The sequence below is a fragment of the Anser anser genome (genome assembly GCF_964211835.1).
Source record: "Anser anser genome assembly, chromosome: 5".
Taxonomy (NCBI): domain Eukaryota; kingdom Metazoa; phylum Chordata; class Aves; order Anseriformes; family Anatidae; genus Anser; species Anser anser.
The window spans coordinates 40,639,066-40,659,726 of NC_139725.1; the positions used below are offsets into that span (position 1 = coordinate 40,639,066).

Below are 20,661 nucleotides of genomic sequence, written 5' to 3' on the forward strand. Positions count from 1 at the left end.
ACTTCCAGGTAGGTCAAACCAAATGCATTGTAAAGTTGTACTCTAGGGTTACAAGAAAAAAATCTTTCTATACCCTGGAACAAAGGCTGATGATAACAAATAATTGTAATGATCATAAAAGGAGAGGGAAGAACAAGAGAAAGAGAAAGATAGTTGGAGGTATAGCAGGGAGAAGAGATAACAGGGAAGAGGGAAGTAACTAGAAAAGCTATGAAGAGGGATTAGAGTAAAATCAGGAGATTGTACAAATACAAATAGTGGCAGCAAACAGAGTTGCACATTAGGAAGCACCTTTCCCTGGAGGTTGAGCATACAGTCCTTGGCCTTCAAACACGATGCTTCAGTCTCAAGAAAGAGTTTTCCTCTTTCTGGGCAGTATTCAAACGGCATTGCTTTGTGACCAACCCGCGGTGCCGATCTGCAGGCTGAACATCAGAGTCTGTGCCTTCACCTCTGGGTGAAGCAGGGAGGGAAAGCCAAGGCAGCAGTCGTGGCCCCGATGCCCGTCCAGAGCAGCACGTATTGCTGAACTGGCACAGCTCAGAGGCAGGCGAAAAGTCCCTCTGAAGAGATGCCAGCATCGCAGTGAATTTGTCACCTCAGGATGTTGGTTCGTAAGTGGGAGGCTGGCCTGGATGTGGCTTTCACAAACCCTTATTCCTGAGGTCATGAATTTCCTTTTACTGTAGCTTGCTGCTTCCCCACAGGACAGCCCAGATCAAATGTAGTTCTGTAATTTCGACAACAGGTGGGGCTGGGACGGCTGCATGGTGAGGGCTCAGTCCTCCTCTCCAATACCAGCAAAGGCTTCTCTGCTGAATCATTCCCAGGGCAAAATATTACTTGAATCCCAGAGTGATTCAGGTCCCTCAGCTAGCTCTGGATTTCTGAAATCTCTTACTGAATTCAGGCATATCAAACTGCAAGACTTGCTAAACTGCAAGAGTTGGAAAGGCTGAAAATAGCAATGCATTTTCTGTGTTTTGAGAACAGCTTCCTGCAATCTTTTTTTTTTTTTTTCCTTTGTTATTATGGACTCAAGTTACTTATCTACCTAACGTGTGTTGCAGGTAAGAACGGTAGGAAACGAGGGTATGCGAGAAGTCCCTCTACCTGACAAGCGGATATGAAAGTGTTTCCTGCCATTCTTGTTCTACAGCTAAGGAAATTGTTGGTTTTGCTTTTGTTTTCTGCAGCTATTTGAGGCTGTCAACTGCCTGGCAAAAAACAATGCCCGCTTGCTTGTGCTGGGCCGCAAACACATGCTGGTCAACTCTTCAAACTGGAAAAGAGAGATTATGAAGGAGATGCAGAATAAGGCAGACTTCTTCTTTGCTGAAAATATGTAAGTTGAAGAAAGAGGCTATACCTAACAGAGATCAACAGCTGATTTATGTGCCTTTTAAATCAGTATTAACAGCTATAGGTTTTAGTACTGTTACTAGTATCTCCAGTTTTGTATGTAAAAAAAAAAGCATATCCCTTGCTGTACTCGCTTCAAAAAAACTATACATATTAAAAGATGCATTATGTAAAATTTCATCACTTAGAACTGTGCTGACATCGGTATGGTTTGCTATGATTTATAATTGTTCAAAGCACTGCCAAAGATCACAGTGGCCTGAACTTATAGCATACCTGATAGCATCACTAAACTGTTGTGGTCTGCTGTGTAACCCTGCATAGGGGGAGGTGAGGTTTGTGCCTGCCCAGTGGTGCTTGGTAGCAGAGGAATGTGGAGAGTCTGGAGCATGGAGTTCTCTGTTGCTCCTGCGGCAGAATATTTCTGAGAGTGGAAACAGACTGTCTGCTCCTGTCCACTCAAGCTTGTCCAAGGCTGTAAATTATTTACTTGTCTCTGCCTCCACCCCAGTGTCCCCCTCCTTGCCCTGCTTTCCTCATATAATGATTTTCCTCATATAATGAGTCTCATTCTTCCTTCGGTGCCAGCTCCACCTAGTCTCCATCTGATTTGGGCACTGTTGATCATTTGCCTGTCTCTGCCACTTCTCCCGTGATCTCAGTTCCCAGATCTTCTGAACACGTTCCTTGTCCCAACAGCCAGTCCAAGTCTCTTCTGTCTCCTTCTTTCATACCTATTCTCCTGCATCACCTGTCTAGTTCTTGCTCTTCTCTTTGCTGTTGAATCACATTGCTTTCTTTTCTACTATCTGAGCACCAACAAAGGGGACACAGTAACCACAGGATGGAGAGGAGAGCCTCACTAATCTCAAGTCTCATCACTAACTATTAGAGTAACCCATAGCAACCAGTAAGTGGTTTCAAGCAAAGTTCTGCTTCAGAACCTTCTTAAGCCATGCGGTAACTCCTGCCCATTATAAATGTATTTTTAGAGGTTTTTCCCTAAAACTATTTCAGTTTAATAGCAGCTAATATTGAGTACATTTTTGCAAATAATCATCAGGCCTTTTTGGAAATTCATTCACCCATGTGATAAAGACTCACAGATTTGTGCTGTTGACGGGTGATTATTGTTTGTATTCCAACAAAGTTTTGGGGCTACCCTTACCAGTTTCAGTAGTTCTGTTCCACAACAGCACTGTACTGTTAAGTTTTATAGCAAAAGATGATATCATTGTATTACCAGACAGTGATGAGAGGGAAGAGTGCTTTGTGTAGCATGCAATTTTTATTGTACTCTCTGGCTTCTGATGCCTCGTGGCAAGCAGAAGTTACTTATTTTATCATGGACCTTGAGTAGCGGTGGGAATTTTCAGTGATGCTGATGAATAAATCTCAGATCAGCATTTGATTCATTTCCTGCAGACAATTACTGCCTTGTGAATGATGTCTCTCTTTTCCATTTGTTTTGTTAAGTTCTGAAGATGATGCCTTCTTGTTATATGCCACTCTTCGATCCGGCAAACACTGCAAGTTCGTTACGAGAGACTTCCTCCGGGATCACAAAGCCTGTCTTTCCGACAGTCTGACGCGTCATCTGTTCCGTAAGTGGCAGCGTGGACACCAAATAGTCCTTCTTCCTTCTGTAGGAGGAAATCCTATGAAATTTTTGGTAAGTTTTCTTCTACGTTCAGAAAGCACACAAAGCATGTTTGTTAAATATATATAATTTCAAACTCAGTAGGCAAAAAGATTTTTGTTGGAATATAAGAGGTGAATTTGGCTCAAAACTTCCATTTTTACTGAAAATTCACTATATTCATAAGGCATGGCACAGACTTGTTAATGTTAAAGAAGCAGCCCTTGGAAAATACAGGCATTTCAGTATTCACTGTAATATTATCCTAACATATCTGTAAAGTTTCATGAAAGAGAGCCCAGAATAGTCATGTTTGTAGTCGATATTTAGCTACTGAAATCACAGCATACCAAGCATAATATCATCTTATAGCAGAATGCTGTACTGCTTTTGTTTAGGAGACAAAAGTCCTCATGAGACATGAAAAGTATATTAACAAGAGTGCAGCTGTTCTAAGATTTTTCTAGGGAAAAATTCATCACGTGCCATTCCATATCCTGCAGTTTCTTGCTGTCTGATCTCTCTTTGTTGTTATTGCTGGCTTAAAGGAATACTGCACATACGCAGATTCATTTCCTTGCTGCTCAAGTTAAAACTGTAAATTAATGTTCATCACTTCAATCAGACTGCAGAGATACAGGCTTATAAGCATGTAAGACTGACAGCCTTTCATTCGGTGCTGCCATATACATATCTTTCTATGGAAGCAAAAAAATTGGATGCAGGGTTACCTGAGTAACACAGCTTTAGCTGCACTTTGTTTCTTTCTTTTGTTGTAGCAGGGCTAGTAATTTTCACATCTTAATTCACATGCAGGTTTTGTGTATCGCACGTTCCCAGTTGTAGACTTCCAAGACTATACATACACAGTTATAACGTGTTCTGAGAGCCATAATTGCAAACCAGTAATCTTCTCTATTTGAGTTACATGTGCTGAGTTATTATATCTGTAACACGGTAAACCAGAAGAATAGTTTATATTTGTCTGACTGGCTGCTCTCGAAAGTGCTATTGAGAACCCCTTTTCTTATATCCTCCTTGGCACAGAGCAAATCATTTCTGCAAAGAAATGTGGGAGAACAAACACAGGATGCCATTAATGTACTCTATCAGTTCAAGCTGGTAAACTCCACACCCTAAGCTAATTCCCATATGATTTCATTTAACTGAACAGAAAAACTTTGCCTTTTCTGCAAATTCAGTGCATTATGTTCAAGTCATTATTATCTGGTGGAGATCGAAGACAGATTTTTTGAACCATTTATAATGACCCCTAGACCACAAAATACTAAAAGATGTTTTAGTTTTTCCTTCAATGCTAAAATTTGTAATTTGTTTGTTGTGGGGAAATAAATGAGAGTTGTTAAAGAGATGAATCCGTGGAGATTTCTAAGGAAAATGTTGTAACTAGCTATAAACAGTATTTTAGTAGCATATCATGTGAAGTCTAAAAAAAAGTTTTTATTCTTTTTTATCCTACAGCCTGCTTTCAGTTATGACTGTGTGGTACAGACTACAGGGGATACATGGCATATCCCCTATAAAGACGCTTATGAGGAAAAATATTCATATCGAGTGCCAAGAAAATGGCTCTGCCTTCATCGGAAGTACAGAAGAGTGTAATTGCACAAGCTGAAATTTCTTTTTTTTTTTTTAAATCCCTGCTGCCAACTAAGAGAACAGAATACACCTAGAACAGCAGTACAATTAGGGGATTAATGCGTGAGGCATGTAACTAAAGAAAATTCATTAACTGCATTTTGTCAAAATCATTCTTGAAGTAAATCTGTTAATATCAGTGGGGGTCCAGCAGGGGTAAATTAGGTCCACGATTTCCATCTTTACTGGCAATTTCTGTAGCCTCAATGTGATTTTGAATTAAAACTTGTTTTTCCCTCCTGGAATTTCAGGTTGTGTGTTTTTGGTTTTTTATTTACCTGCTTTTGCTCAAGCTTTTCATCTACACTGAAATTCATGAACTTTAAAAAAATCAGCAAGACTTCCAGAGCGCCTTCAAAATTGGCATGCTGACCACGCAACAGTATTGCACACTGTCCAATAAATAGAGGTAAATGGGCCAAATAGCATGTTTACTATTCATCAGGCACTCATAGCTCTTTAATACTTCCTCACATTAATTAGAATTAATTTGATTATTTAGAATGTGAAAGATTTGTTGTAGCAACATATATTAAGTTTTTGTCTGTAAGAATGAAAAAATAACCAGTGGAATATTGTCTGGTTCTTTCAGTCTTAAATTTGCTGCTTCTGACAGGATTTTATATCACTGGAATAATTTGCTTATGGAAATACTTGTTTTTTTCTAAACAAAAATTGGCAAAAACTAGCAATTCAATAATACAACAATTAAATTTTGTACAGAGATTTTAATGAAACCTCTCCCAGAGCAAGAAAAGTAGTATCTATTACAGTGATTGTGTTCTAAGTTGTTATCTGTGTTTCTATAGTAAATGTGTTTATTCCATTTACCACTTTTATGCACACCTCTCTCCCCCAAAAACATGGAAATACATTAATCTCAGCTAAAGGATCACATTTTGTCAAATTTATCTCACACACTAAGAAGTCCTCTGCTTGAAACTGAGCTGAATCATGCAGATCTCTTTGCATATTACTTGCAGTTCCGAGTTTTTGCTGTTTGGTGACAAGCTCCCTCATGACTCTTAGCATTCAAGCATGTTCCCTGCTATTTTTTTCACAACAGGGAGCTGTCCTGACACTTGTTGTGCTCCTGCTGTCCGTTTGTAAAGCAGCAGGTTTGTTTTGCACGTAGTCATGTCCTTCAAGTAATGTGCAGAAAATGTAGAGGAGATGGATACCTCTTAAGCTAACCTAGAACCTTGGTTTTAAATTCATCATGTTGCTGGTAGCATTCATGACAACCCCCTGTTCTGGCAGAATGTGCCAGCTCTGGTAGGTCATCTGCTTTCTGGAGTCCTCCGGGAATGCAGAGAGATTGGGTCTTCTCTTGCTCCTCAAACTGATTTACTTCTGATTTGTCAGAAGATTGTCTTTACAATTCTCCAAGTGCAGCAACTGCCACATCTCCTTGAAAATGCAAATACTGCATTGTTAAAGCAAGTGTCTGCTCCTGCACAGGACTGCTTCATTAGTGAGCATTGCTCTGTGTGAGGGTTACCCTCTGATGTAGTTCCACGACAGCAGAAGCTGATCTGGGTGAGTGTTGTTACGGTCCCAGTTTGATGCTAGCTTTGGTTGTCTTGCAGTCCTAAGCAATTCAGAGCTAAGTCAGCTGAATGCAAATGCTATAAATGTTGTGAGACACATTCACTGAGGTTTGTATTTTATCTCACCCTGGTCATTAACAGACACGCATAATACCAACATCTAACTGGAATAACTGCATCCTGTGCTTCCTTTTGACTGAAACCAGACATGTCCTTAATCGCCCAGGTTTCATCTCAAAAACTATTCTTAGAGAGATACTGTAATACTTTCTAAATAATAACACTTCCTGAATACACAGTCTTAGTGTGAGTAGTTAATAGTGAATGCTAGTATGTGTGCTTTTCGTGTTGCTGTCTATCATGTGGAGGTTCTGCAACAATTTTAATTCATGGTCAAGCTACGAGGCGGTTACTTTTTCAGTGCTCTTTTCTTCCTTTTTATTTGTACTGCAGGGGATGGAAAGAGTTTGTTAATCACTGGCAGGATGAAAGGGAGCATGGAGTTGCATGCTTCAGAATGTGTTTTGGTGTAGGAGTTTATTGAATCATTTGACAGCTTTTGAGAGCCTGTGAAACATTATTAGGTGGGGTGTCACTGAGGTTATTCCCCATACAAATGAATTCCCCCATGCAGGGAATTTATCCTGAAGCCCACGGTGCCATTGCAGTTGTAGAGCTGGGCAGATCATTTTGACTGGGACCATGTTCACCTTGGGGAATGCGCCAGTTACTTAAAACCAGTCAACCAGAAGAGTATCCTACTAGTTGTGTAATTTAGTATGCTGCCTAACGTGTCAGAAGGCAGGGAGGCTTACAGTTATCCCATGTAAATGGAGTGCCATAATAAGTAACTGGGTTTAGTTATTGCATATGAAAAAATTTGAGAGAATGTAAGAAATTGGTTGAAAACCTCAAAACTTTATTTATTTTTTTCCCAATATGTGAGTATTAGAATTAGCTGAAATAATACAATAATACAGTACTGATGCCAGCAACTATTAAAGCAGTAAGTTATCTCAGAGCAGATACTGAACAAACCAGCCAGAGGGAACACAATCTGGAAATTTGCAACAGGAAGCTGTCGCAGGATTAGTGTGAGAATTCTTATGATTTCATTTTTAATTATGTTTGCTGCTAATGCACTTTGTTGTAGCTCCTTATAAGGGATGAACAGCCTCCTCTCTGGAATGAATGAGGACAAGTGACCTAACTACAGGCATTTTCAATTTCATGCCCCCAGTGTCTGGATATATAAAAGGAATTCTGAGATGTTTTATTGGCAGCCTGAGAGATAACCCAAAGTACTCTGCCAGCAAATCTACTGACACCTACCAGATTTACTTGACATCTAGTACTTATTAGTACTGTTGTACAGTGAAAAACCAAGGATTTTTAGTGTCTTCCTTGCATTAGTTTATCAGATTGATGGGTCCACATTGAAAGCCAGGAAGGCAAGTTCAGGTAAGTCCTCCGAACGTCACAGGAGTCAGTGCCACCGTAACCATGGCAAGTGGCTCTGGTGCCCTTTGCAAGCATGCTGAGTAAGAAGAGTCAGACAGAATAACACTTAACTTGGCCTGCCACGTGCCATGGGGACGGAGACACGCTGGGAAGACAGACTTGAGGAAGAGTGGACTGATTCAGCCTTTGCTGTAGTTGTTTTGTGAATAGTTTCATCTCCAGGATTGCCCATTTACTGTTTATTATGTTAAAAAGATGTGAGAATAGTTTTTCTCAGAATCTTGCATCACAGACTTTAATATGGTTGGTAAGAATTGATGAATATTACACCAAAAATATTTGATTACTCTTCTGAAACAAAACCATCACTTAGAAGCTGATGCAATTGTTATATAGATGGAGAAAGCTTCTAGAAACTGTATCCTGAGAGTAGTATGACTTCCGCCCTGTCATGTCCATGGTGTTAACTGTTTAATCTTAGTCTTGGGTCTAACTCAAATATTGAGTCTCTGATTCCAAACACTTAAAAGTAATGGATTTTCTCACTTGGTTACTTTTTTGGCAATTGGGCTGAATTCTTTCCATTTCTCCATCCCTTTTTTTCTCATTGAGAATAAACACAAAGAATGTGACATTAAATTCTAGCATTATAGTATGGAACAGCTTCATGTGTGGTAGGAATGGGAAGCCAGGCATCCTTAGCACGGGGAAGGAGAGGTCTTAAGGGAAGCAGGTTGTAAGAATCCTGAGTGTTGCGGAGGGAGTGCATGGGGATGGAGTGCTTGCTGTCTCTCCCAGTACAAAAGTAGCATCAAATGGTGCTGGCAAATAGAAGGTTCATACGAAAGGTGAAGTTTCAGATGAAACCACGCAACGCATCACTATGCTGAGCAACCCTTTGCCATGGCATGTTGTGGATGCGAGAGGTTCACATGAGTTCAAGAGGAGAGCAGCAAGTTCATGAAAGAGAAATCCAGCAGGGGTTATTAAATAACTAGACGCTCTCTCTGCCCTGGGAAGTCCCTCCAGACGGCTGGAGACAGGGAGAGCATTCACGGAATGCATCATGAAAGGCTCTCTGCAGCCTTCATAGCTTCTCCTTGGGCCGCTTTTGGCCACAGCTGGAGACAGGGCACCGGGCTGGGGACTTTTGCATCAGAGCTTTAAACATCTCGTGTCCGCCCACGGGGCCTCTCCCTAATGAGGGGGACAAAATCTGTCTCTTTTAATATGTGGTGAGGCGTTTTATTCTCGCATTGTATTAACAAGCAAGGAAAACCACGTGGAAATAATTAAAGCAGACTTTCGGTGCGTGGCACACACGACGTGCACCTGCAAGCTGCTATTTCAACAGGAAAGTTCGTGCAATTATATTTTCAAATGGAGGCTTGGACATCAAAACACAGCTTTCCCAGCTTTTTTAGTGAGCTCTGAGGGAAAATAATAAAGTAAAAACAGCCCTTCCCACACAGAGCCGGGGAACTCCGAGGCGCTGAGGGCGCGGCGCCCGCGCGCCTCACCCACAGGCGGGGGTTTCCCGCCGGGCCGGCCCCGTGAGGCTCCCGCCGCGCTGCGCATGCTCGCCGGAGGCGCGCGGCCGAGCGGCGCGGGCACGCGCGGCGGCGGGCGGGCACGCGTGGAGCGCGGCGGGGCGCGCGTGCGCCGAGCGCGTAACCCGGAAGCGCTCCGTCGGCCGCCCGTCCGGTAGCGGCGGGGCCCTGCACGCTGCGCGCCCCCGCGCCCCCCGCCCGCCATGTCCCGCGGCTCCAGCGCCGGCTTCGACCGGCACATCACCATCTTCTCGCCCGAGGGCCGCCTCTACCAAGTCGGTGCGTGCCCGCGGCCCGCCCGTCCCCGGAACTGCCCCGTCACGGGCCCGGCCGGGGCAGGCCCCGCCGTCACCGCCTGGGGGGGGGGCGGCCGCGGTGGCCGTGAGGGGGACGAGGGACGGGGGGGGGGGGCGAGGGGTTCGGCCGGGGGTGGTGCGGGGCGCCGGGGGGTGCGGGGGGCCTCGTGGTGCGCTTCTGCAGGGCCCTCGGTAACAATGCGGCCGCCTGGCAGGCTGGCAGAGTTCACCCACAGTGCGGCCCAGGGAGCCCCGCAGCTGGGCCCCACGAAGTGTTTTGGCCGCATCGTCCTGCTGCCATCATCCCCCGGGGCTTGGGGGCTCTGCCCCGGCTGCAGGGGCCTCACCGTCTGCGTGCGGTGTCGGTACGGCCATCTGCTCCCCGGGAAAGGAGGCTGCTGGGACCAGGCTGCACGGATTGTCAGCAGCAGCCAGCGCTTTCTTCTGTGTCTGCCCTTAAGCTTTGCTCAGGAAGAAGGGATGCATGGAGCAGGCTTCTGGGCAGGCAGCGCAGTCTTGGACGGCCCTTGCAGCAAGGCACGCCTACAAGCATGTCCGTGTTTGGGTGGCCATGCATCAGCAGAAAGTCACTAGCTGCCTACATACAGGTGCCTTCTTAGTACCTGTAGTTTCCATAAGGCTTGGATACAGCATGCTGGTAAGCCTTATACATGCAGGTAGTAAGAATGTTTCCTTGCACAGGATGTCAGTGGGGGCATGATGGAAGAGACGTGAAGTACAGCCTTCTGTTGCCATTAAAACATGCTGGTTGGCCTGCATTGCCTTTCTGGCTCCTCTGCTGCAGTGCTACTAGCGTCCTGTAGCAACGAGGGAATTGAGCCTGCATTTTCTGCCCCCTGCATATATGCATCGACTGTTATTCACCATTAAGATAATATATGAGAAGAGTGCAGCACTTCCATATCTTTTGCCCATGTCTGAGAAGCAAGTTTCTACATGCCTATTTGAGACCTTCTGCACACAGTCCGAAGGTGTTTTGAGTACCCATCTGTTAGGGGAATATAAGGAGGAAAGTACTTAGGTGTGCATACTTACCTTCAGGTAAGCGTGAGCTCGCTCTGCCTGCAGCCACGCTGATAACTTGGGCATGGTGCCGCGTGAGTCTCTGTTGGCTAGCACCTAGCCACGGCATGGGCAGAAAACACGTGTGCTTGTGGTCAAATGTGTGAATCTTTCTTTCTTTATGAATTCTATACATCCTTGTCTGTGTGCTAGATACAGACTATTTAGGTGCTATTGAGTATGGACGCATCTTGTGCTTTAAGGCTGTCTCAAAATTTGTTTTGTTTTATCTTCCCCAGAAGTTTTTACCTGAACAGAGATTTCCGATGTAGTGATACTGGCCTGAAATGCCAGCGCTTTGCCTTACATCTGTCTTCTGAAGCACAAAAAGCTTATGTGCCTTCAAAGTGTTCTCAAAATAAAAAATAGCAGTTACTTCATATGAATTTCTTGTTGCTGTGATTAAAAGCCTTCAGAGAATCAGTGTTGTCTTGCCATCTGTTAGTTCCCGTTATCAGAATTGATGTTTCTTCCTAGGGGACTTCTGGGAGGTGAAGGAAAGGGTGGAATTTCTGATGATACACTCGAATAGCAGAAAACAGGCTTCATTGCCAGCAGCAATATTTATTTGGACTTGCTACACTGGAACAGCCACTTCACCTTTTGGTTTGTCTCTTTGAGCACAGCATCGCAGGTAGCAATAGGAACAGACAAGGGGGGACAGCTCGGGCAGGGTGCCCAGGACCACGTCCAGAAGTGCTGTCTCATGGTTAGACGGGACCTCTGGTGTTCCAGTTTGTGCCCGTTGCCTCTTGTCCTGGCACTGGGCACCACTGAAAAGAGCCTGGCTCTGTCCTCCTTGCGCCCGCCCTTCAGGTGTTTAGACACACAAATAAGCAAGCGCCGCACGCCCCTGGCCTGGGGCTTCAAACATGGGCGCTCTGCGGGCAGTGCTCGGGCGGCGCAAGCTGTGTGTCAGGGCTCCGTGCTTCGCTGCAGGCTAGCACGGGTATGCCTTGGGAAGGCAGGTGGAAGGGGTGAGCAAGGTGGTGCATCTAGTGGAGAGAAAAGGGGAATGCTCCTTACAGTATGGTTAGGTAACCAGTAAATGCTGGGAAGTCTGAGAGCAATAAATGCAGCACTCTCAGTACGTGACAGTTACCCCTTCCACAGTGCCGACTCAGGGTATCAAATGTCGGCTTTTTGCAAGATACGTTTTTTCATTTTCAGGTGATTCCTCTCCTGTTGTGCAGTTTCTCCCACAAATTTGAACGCAGCTTTTGAAACAACTTTATTTCTTGCCCCTACTGTGTTTTTTTTGACAACAGTGGTAGCAATGGGTTCTGGGTTCCAGCCTCATTCACGTAGCTAACAAAAAAATTGATCTGCATCTAACTAGTGCCTGAAACTTGCTTTTCCTGACCAGATATTAGAAAGTTCTGAATGTTTATCACGTATTGCCAGATAAAGGTTTTTAAAGGCTCTTGAGGCTTTTGAAATCATTAATGAAGGGAAGTTTATTTCTTGGAACATATCTAGTAAATCTTCATCATTGTCTGATTAATGCGCTTTAGTAAGCACGTGGATAGATTTTTTAAAAAGCAAATAAAAGCATTGAAGCATTTGAGCATCGAGACACAAAATGTGATGATGAACTAGAAACTCAGCTTCTCTGCCTTGCCTGTTATTTCAATTCTCACCTGTATTCATTAAAGTCTCTAAAAGAAAATTACGACCTTACAATGGTAATAATACTTGAAATACTAGATTCTTCCATGGTAAAAATTTTATGTAAGGATTACAGTTCCTGTAGGTTAATGTTGGCCTGTGTTGGCCAAGTGTAGAACAAATTCTGTTAAGTGCTCTAATTGAACAAAAAGGCCAATTATTAGAAATATTTGAAGGAAGCAGTAAGAGCAGTTCTGTGAAGAAAGACCGGCGTAACTTGCATCAGAAAGTCTTGTGCTTTGTGCTAAAGAGCTTAAAGACAAAGTGGTGCAGAAGTGCCTAGAATTAAAAAGGCCAGAACTTGGTGAGATTTCTGTGGGGGAAGGGTCTCAGAGTTGCTTGTACTAATATATCTAATAGTGTTTTTTAATAATTCTTACATATTTTTTTAGAATATGCTTTTAAGGCCATAAACCAGGGCGGACTTACATCCGTAGCTGTCCGTGGGAAAGATTCTGCAGTAATCGTAACACAGAAGAAAGTACCTGTAAGTCTGCTCTTTATATAAATATAACATTAAATATTAAATTAATGTTACACGTATCAGCATTGACACAAATAGATGTTTGAACTGAATTTCTTGTCACTCTGCTTACTGTGAGTTTTAGCTCTGTTCAGTGCTCAGTTGTGCATTTCATCTCCACGTACTGTGATTTTCTCTGCAGCTGTTGAAGGGATAAAGCAAAACTACAGGCTAGGCTCTAGTGTACCTTGGTATATCTACAGTGTTGTGGCTCGTAAGGGTTGAGCTGTCCAAAGTCAGTTTTCTGATTTCTCTTCCTTAATTCCCACTAAGTAAACATAATACCAGTAGCACAACAGCAGCTTTCACATGGGTGTTTCAGCACAGTGGTGATGTACTGTTGACGCAGGGGAGGAACGCTTGCATTCGAAGGGCAGCATGCAAGAGGAACTCCAGTGTTCATATGCCTTGCCCTCAAAGTTTCTTCAGAGGGAAGAGGCCTTTGTGTTGGTCATGCTTTAGTTGTCAGCGTTTTCCAGATACTGCAGTTTTTATCTTCCTCATTATCCTATTTGTTCCTTTGCGTGTGTACAGCAGTAAGTAGCGGAGAACCCAAAAGACAAGTTTTAGCTGTTGATTCTTTTGGGCTCTTCTGTAGCTACCAGTCTATCTTTATTGTGCTCAAAGGCCTTACTGCAGCCTTCCAATACTTAAAAGGGACCTATAAAAAGATGGGGAGAGGCACTTTACCGGGGTGTGTAGCAACAGGACAAGGGTAACAGCCTTAAACTAAAAGGGGCTAGATTTAGATTAGATATAAGGAAGAAATTCTTAGCTAGGGTGGTGAAGCACTGGAGCAGGTTGCCCAGAGAAGCTGTGGATGCCCCATCCCTGGAGGTGTTCAAGGCCAGGCTGGATGGGCTTTGGGCAGCCTGGCCTGGTGGGAGGTGCCCAGCCCACGGAAGGTGGGTGGTGGAACTAGATGGTCTTTAAGGTGCCTTCCAACCCAAACCAGTCTTTGATAGCATATCATATCTATGATAGCAGATTGTTTCTTCTTCCTCTATAGGACAAGTTACTGGATTCCAACACAGTGACTCATTTATTCAGCATTACTGAAAATATTGGCTGTGTGATGACAGGAATGACAGGTATTTCATTCACTATCTTTTTAAGTATCTGGAATGCCTGTGTTTGTTTTATTTGGTTGGCCAACGGTGTATTGCATAAAACTGAACCTGTGCTCTAGGAAACTTGTTACAGTCAGTCTGGTCTTAGAGAACTTGTCTAGATCTGATGTATTTTTTAAAACTTAGAGTTGGGCATAGAATTTGCATTCTCAGCCAACGCTAGGATTAAATGTGGTATGCATTCAGTGAAATTAATAATTAGCTCTTTCCCTCTAGCTGACAGCAGATCCCAGGTGCAGAGAGCCCGCTATGAGGCTGCTAACTGGAAGTACAAGTATGGCTATGACATCCCTGTGGACATGCTGTGTAAGCGGATTGCAGATATTTCTCAGGTCTATACGCAAAATGCTGAAATGAGACCTCTCGGTTGCTGTAAGTATAGTGTATGAAATCTTCTCTGTTTCATGTCTAAGCTTGCAACTTCAAGTATAAGCAATTACCCATTTTTAAATTGTGCAAAATGATATGAATGTAACCAAAGGAGTAAGAGGGATGAAGAGGCAGGTGAGAGAAAAGTGTTGGAAGTCTTGAACTGGAGCCATGATTTTACCATTGACTTAGCATTTGGATTTAAATAAATGATTTAACTGCTTTAAATCATGTTGCTATTTCACCTTAGTTTTATGAGCCTAATCTGTTTGCACGGTGATGGCTGTGAATGAAAGATGCTCTTTTTACCAGTGTCTGCGTCTGGGTAAATATCACAGACACATGAAGAATGCAGATTGAGAAGATGTTCAACTTTTTTTTTTTAATCTAAGTTTTGTATATTGTCTAAAAGTAAGCTAAATTGGTGCTTTTAACTTTACCATTACCTCTGTAAAGTAGGGAAGACGCACTTAAAATTTCACTTGCAAAGATTTCTGCACCAATCTGGCTATATAATAGCAAACCCAGCTTAATTAAAAAAAAAAAGTGTGTAAATTTTTCTGCATATACTTGGTTGTCCTTGTAGTCTGAGTTTGGTTCTGACTTCTTTTTTTTCCTTATACTTGGTCATGAGTAATGTATAACCGTATCGTTAGACTGCCTGGGAACTGGGGTAACAGACTTAATGTTTCCTCAATTGCTCGTTCGTTAGACGTTCTGCCTAGATTTCTTTTTGTGTCGTTGGTTTTCTTTTTTAATGAAAATATTTTCAGAAGTGATGAATCACTTCTGGTAATCGTACTAGGCACTAGCACTTCTTACAAAAGAATTAACATTCAGGGTTGCACCACAGTTTCCATGATGGGGCAATTTTTGTAGGCTTGTATGCTTGTAATGTTCGGGAACGACCATTTCTTTTGTTGCTTGGCATTTTCCATGCCCTGATACAGCTGGAAAGTGAACTTTTTTCAATGCAAGAAGAAAAATGTGTTTTTCCTAACTTTGTTTTTTAAAAAGACGAAACTTTTTTGTTGCAGCAGTAGCTGTTCAGAAGCTGACAGCTATAACTGCTATTTAAAAGTTGCACAAGTATAAAGCTAAAAGTAATAAGATGCTTTTTTTTTTTTGCAATTGTTATTTTTCAGTTATTTTTAATATGCATACTGAGACTATAGAACTGTAAATGTAAAAGTGTAGCTGCATATAGCTGCACTTCAGGGATTTGACCAGTTTATGTCTAGATGTAATGCAGTGATTGTCAAGATTATAGTCAAGAACTCAAATTTGCTATTTTAATATTTCACTTCAGCATATTGTAAAGATGCTTTCTGGTAAAAGACATCTTAACCGAATGTCTGTTTATGCTTTCGAAGTGTCACTGTCACATAATACACAGGATGTGAATTGTGGCTGGGTGAGCCTTGTGTCAGGATTAAACTTGTATTTCCTGACTTTGTGGTTCTTTACTATCGAGTCTGGCCAGAACATTGCTATGTTTAACAAGCAACTTTCTTGGGGGTGACAGAAATCTAGTCTGCTCTAAAATGAGCTGCGTGCCTGGTACGAGACACTGGTAAGAAATGGTGAATTAGAGATAAAAGAGTCACAGGTCTAGGTATTGGACTGGTTTCTAAAAATGAACTGCAGCATGCACATGTCTCTTAGGAGAAGAGTATCTTTAGTGGTCTTCAGTTCAATGGAACTGAGAAAATCAGAAAAAAATAATTATTAACAAATTTTCCCTTCAAGGTATGATTTTGATTGGTATTGATGAAGAACATGGCCCTCAGGTGTACAAGTGTGATCCAGCGGGTTACTATTGTGGATTCAAGGCCACTGCTGCAGGAGTTAAGCAGACAGAGTCGACCAGTTTTCTTGAAAAGAAAGTAAAGAAGAAATTTGATTGGACATACGAACAAACAGTAGAGGTAGGCTGGTGGAGGGTAATAAAGGTTTATCAAAGTATTTTTAATGATTATCGTCTGTGCAGGTTTCTGATACAGGGGAGGGCAGTTACACGTTTCCTGTTTTGTTACAGCTCTGTATTGCTGCCAGAGCAATAATAGCTATTCCAACCAGAAAATCTTTGAAGGTATTTGGCAAGTGTTTAGAGTCATCTGGTCTGCCTTTTCTGCGTTGTATTAGCTGCAGTGGAATCCATAGGATTCTGGGCATATAAGTGTTGTGTTTTTTTTTAGTGGCTGTTAAAACAATCCTCATGTTAAAAAGCGTTTCAAACGAGATGGGGGCTAGTACCTATCTGTCAGTTCAGTAAATACAATTGCTGTGCCTGTTGTGAAAACTGTTGTTCAAGGCCCATTATAAAAACATACCCTATTTATACAACAGATTAATGAACTGTATAATAACCCTTACTTTTTCACTTACACTGTAGAGACCTGTCTAAACAGACCTCTTCCATGGCGCACCTGTTTCTCCTGCCTGGTCTTGTTCATCTCCCATAATGTTAGGTTTCTTGCATCACAAGATCAGTGGAAATGAAGTATAATAACCTAAGCAATTGACCCCACTGTAAGATGAAACAGACTATTGGATTAACATATATGCAAATGCTATGCAAATTCAGAGCTCCAGCTTCTGAAGTCTACATTACTGTGAAAGGACCATTTAAATGGAAAGTTCTTCAGTATAAACACACCAGTTTAAAATGTCTGTCCAAAAGGTGTAATATACTGATTTCTTAATATATTTTTTTTTAAATAAAAGATCCTGAGAGGATACATACTTGCAGCAGACTGAAGTTGAATGTATTTGAAATTCTGTCAGAGACCCTATTTTACCCTGGTTAAATAATCTTAAAATTAAATGTATTTTTCTGATACTGCTTGATTATACTGTTGAGATGTTCTTCATCATCAGAATGTTCACACAACTTTTTTTAAAAAGCTTGCAGTGCTTTAAAGGTAATTCTCCATGGATAAGTTGTGGTGTTGGCTTCCATGCAGTCTTCTGATAAGATGTCTACATAGTCTCGTACAATTACTGCAGAATCAGTGTATTGTCAGCATACTGGAAATAAACTTTAGGAAAGTCTTGTCTGGTGTTCTATGCTTCCTAAAGCAATACTGATAAGAATTAAATGCCAGGATGTCAGAATAACTGATTTGGTAAGCATCTGGCTAAATAGCTGTTTTGCAGAACTCGTTTTTGTGCTCAATCATCATTTTAGGGATACATCTTCAGCATTATTATGACTTGACTGCAAAGTATGAGTGAGGATGCAAAGAACACCTTTTAAAACAGGTGATGATTAAGACCAAAAAAAAAAGCAAGTTAAGTTGTAATTAAACGCAATTTCTAAAAACAGCCAGTGTAATTTTAGTTAGCAGAAGAAAAGCCGAAATGGAAGCTACGCAGGTGACATGCTTTGAGTAATCCTGGATTGTAATGATGACGTCTGTCTTGTTTGCCACTTAGGAAACATGTTTGTCCTTGGGACCTGGGGTTTTAGTCTTCACCTGATAAAAGGTTTTGGTTTTATCTTTTTTTTTTTTTCCTGCTAAGAAAATTTGATTTTTGTAGATTGAGTTTACTAGAGAGAGAAGGTGAGAGGAAATGTATTTTGTAACAAAGGAAAACTATTTGAAGCTTCACAGCTAAGGTTTTGAGGCGGAAGGAAATAAAACTAGAAGAGAGGATAGTTGTTAATGCTAGGTCTACTAAACAATGCTTAAGTGCTGTTTAATGACATTTTTTTGGGTCATCTTTCAGACAGCAATAACATGCCTGTCTACTGTACTATCCATTGATTTCAAGCCTTCAGAAATAGAAGTTGGTGTAGTCACAGTGGAAAATCCTAAGTTCAGGTAAGTGATCAGTGTTAATAAAACATGGTGTATTTCTCTGGTTATGTGTGATTAGTTTTAACTTGCTGTGTGATAATAAATTCAGAAAGAGAAATGTCAGAAATTGAAATTAATCTTAACATGGTTTTAAATTTTTGACCTGGTTAGGGGATCCAGTGGAGAAAAGTGTTGTGTTTGTAAAAGTGTGTTTTTTTACATGGTTAAAACGTGTTTGTGTGTTCTAGATGTTTCTTTCATGCTTAAAAGATTAAGCAGTTTTGTTTATACTAGTATCTGGAGTTCACTTTCAAGTCGCAGTCATGACAGCTAACTCAGTAAAGTCTGTTTTATATTAGGGTTCATTCTGAAAGTCCTTTAATATTTTTTATCCTTTTCTAAATGGGAAATGACTCTTGCTCATCTCATCATAGTGTTTAGGAGCTCTAGTATGTAGTTAATAGGTTATGCATTTGTATGATTTGAAATAATTATTTAAATTTGACAAGATTAAAAGATTTTGGTTTAAAACCACTGTGCTGATTCAGAACTCGCTGAACTTTTACTTTCCAAGTACAGTGTGTTCCAGCCTACTGCGAAAGCGAGACCTGCCATTTCCTCCCCTCCCCTCTGCCTCTGCTATTGTCTGTATCTGAGTGCAGCCTGCTGTGTGCGGCATGGTTACACAGACAATACCTGGAAATCTTCCTGCTGCGGGCTATATCTCACATCAGATACAATGTGCTGAACAGCCTTCCCACAACACAGTGTACAGCTGTGGAATTAGACATGAAAGAATGGGAAAAAAAAAACTTTGGGGGTCTTTTAGTTAATGCAGCAGGACCTTCTAGGTATATGTTACTTAAAATTTGGCTGAGTCAGACTTGTTGCAGAGAAGTTCAGTTAATTCTGCCTTAGTTTTTCATTGTGTTTTGGTTTTCTTTTTTATTAAAATAAATAAAGGAAAAAGTCCTCTGCTGCTTTAGTCTAACTACTTAGTAGGTGGGGATTGGAGAGAGACTTCAAACTTTTGGGTCCTACAAGTGCAGACTTTCGAATGCTTCCTAATGTGTATTAAGTTGACATGGTGATGTTGGGTGATTTTGCGTTTGGTAGTGGATGTTCAGGACAACAGAATAGCACAGAGTTTTTGAAAAAGCATACAAGAGCTACATTAACCCTTTTCTTTCGCTGCTCAAGGATCTAGTGCTAGCTTTCTGCCAAACTTCATGTACCTGTCTTATGTCCTTTTCAAAAAGGACAGGTGACATGCAGAACTAGAAGGCTGTAGAAGCCTGTGTCTTCCTTGGAGTAATTAATTGTACTAATTACCATACCCATTCTTTTAAACAAGGTGCCAGCTTGCTAATAATATATTACTCACAAAGAATTACCTGTTCTTTTTCTGCCATTTGCTACCTCTTTGCTCTCTGTGCCTTTGATTCCTCCTTTATTTTCTAAGAATATTTTAAATGTTGTTTTGTGGCCCAGGTAGCAGGGCGTTAAAGTTTGAAAGATGCAATGTGTAATACTGATTTGTGTAGATACTAGGTTGGAGTTTAAGGGGAAGAATCATTGAAGCTATTTAGGATTTCTTTTTGTTCTTTCAGGATCCTTACAGAAGCAGAGATTGATGTGCACCTTGTAGCTCTGGCAGAGAGAGACTAATTAGCTTTCCCATTTCTGTTGTCTGTGCTTCTCACCAGGATATTTGGTGAAAAGAAAACACTTATTAACGGATTTAGATTATGGAATTAAAACAATGTTCACTGTATGATGTATTTTACTCTGTACAAATAAAACAGAGGTTTTTGAAATACTTGTTGTCTTCTAAAGTATTTTTCTTAACTTTCAGTTCAGTGAAGTTCTCATCAAAATGCTGGATGACTTTGAATGTTTCTGTGATTATTATATCTGTTAGTTGTATTTTATGAGCAATTTTATACTTGGTTCTGTATTTTTCATCTGAGCTATATGACTCCTATTGTAAAGTTTCATATCAGGTTGTGGTGTGTGTCTCTTGAGATAAATCTTACATTTCCATGTATTCTTTTGCCCAAATATTTAAAGGCTTATAACAGTACTGTTTTATCCGTGGGAAAATTAAGAAGATGTTGATTTCAAACCTCAGGATTTGCTCCAGTTTCTATGAGGAAGTAGGACAAAAGCTGAAGAAAAAAAAAAAACAAAACTGAGCTGTGATTCCCAGTGCATTCAACAGATTTATCTGGGGAGTGGGGAGGAATGTTATGCTTAACATGTCAGCTACAATCAAACAACTCTGAAGCTAACGCTTAGGGAAACAGGTTCTATATGCGGTCTCTGTTGGGAGTTGTCACCTGCCTGGTCTGAGGCTTTGGGCAGTGCCAAAAGCAATCAGTGATGGAGCCAACAGACAAAGCCCATCAGCAAGAATGTCTCTGGGGAGTAATTCCACTTGTGCATTTAAAGGTTCCAAGTTAGGAGGAAAGATCAGATTGCAAAAACTTGAGTCAAGGTAAAGGAAACTGCTTTTTTGTTTTGCTGGAATTTAAGAGGTTTCAGTCTCCACAGCAAAAAGGGAGGTGA

The 20,661-nt window shown here is 41.4% G+C and overlaps 2 protein-coding genes across 3 annotated transcripts in view; both read left to right on the forward strand.

Moving 5' to 3' along the window:
- Positions 1 to 4,905, forward strand: part of PRORP (protein only RNase P catalytic subunit) — a 46,642-nt gene extending 41,737 nt beyond the window's left edge. For both annotated transcript variants that reach the window (XM_083837690.1, XM_083837691.1), the window contains exons 6-8: positions 1,197 to 1,345; positions 2,839 to 3,034; positions 4,484 to 4,905. In XM_083837690.1, coding sequence (XP_083693816.1) covers positions 1,197 to 1,345; positions 2,839 to 3,034; positions 4,484 to 4,624 — 486 coding nt within the window. In that variant the 3' untranslated portion in view covers positions 4,625 to 4,905. The remainder of the gene's footprint in view (positions 1 to 1,196; positions 1,346 to 2,838; positions 3,035 to 4,483) is intronic.
- Positions 4,906 to 9,266: 4,361 nt separating this feature from the next.
- PSMA6 (proteasome 20S subunit alpha 6) lies at positions 9,267 to 19,910 on the forward strand. The gene is made up of 7 exons (XM_083837696.1): positions 9,267 to 9,500; positions 12,661 to 12,755; positions 13,801 to 13,882; positions 14,138 to 14,293; positions 16,040 to 16,218; positions 18,023 to 18,117; positions 19,704 to 19,910. Exons 1-7 carry the CDS (start codon positions 9,425 to 9,427, stop codon positions 19,759 to 19,761), a joined length of 741 nt encoding a protein of 246 aa, XP_083693822.1. The 5' UTR covers positions 9,267 to 9,424; the 3' UTR covers positions 19,762 to 19,910.
- The last annotated feature ends 751 nt before the right edge of the window (positions 19,911 to 20,661 follow it).

Excerpts from the sequence above, each read along its gene's own strand:
- PSMA6 (XM_083837696.1), top strand. The coding sequence starts at position 9,425 with ATGTCCCGCGGCTCCAGCGCCGGCTTCGACCGGCACATCACCATCTTC. Across the intron at positions 12,756-13,800 it reads TAACACAGAAGAAAGTACCT|GACAAGTTACTGGATTCCAA; the intron begins GTAAGTCTGCTC and ends CTTCCTCTATAG. Across the intron at positions 16,219-18,022 it reads CATACGAACAAACAGTAGAG|ACAGCAATAACATGCCTGTC; the intron begins GTAGGCTGGTGG and ends GTCATCTTTCAG.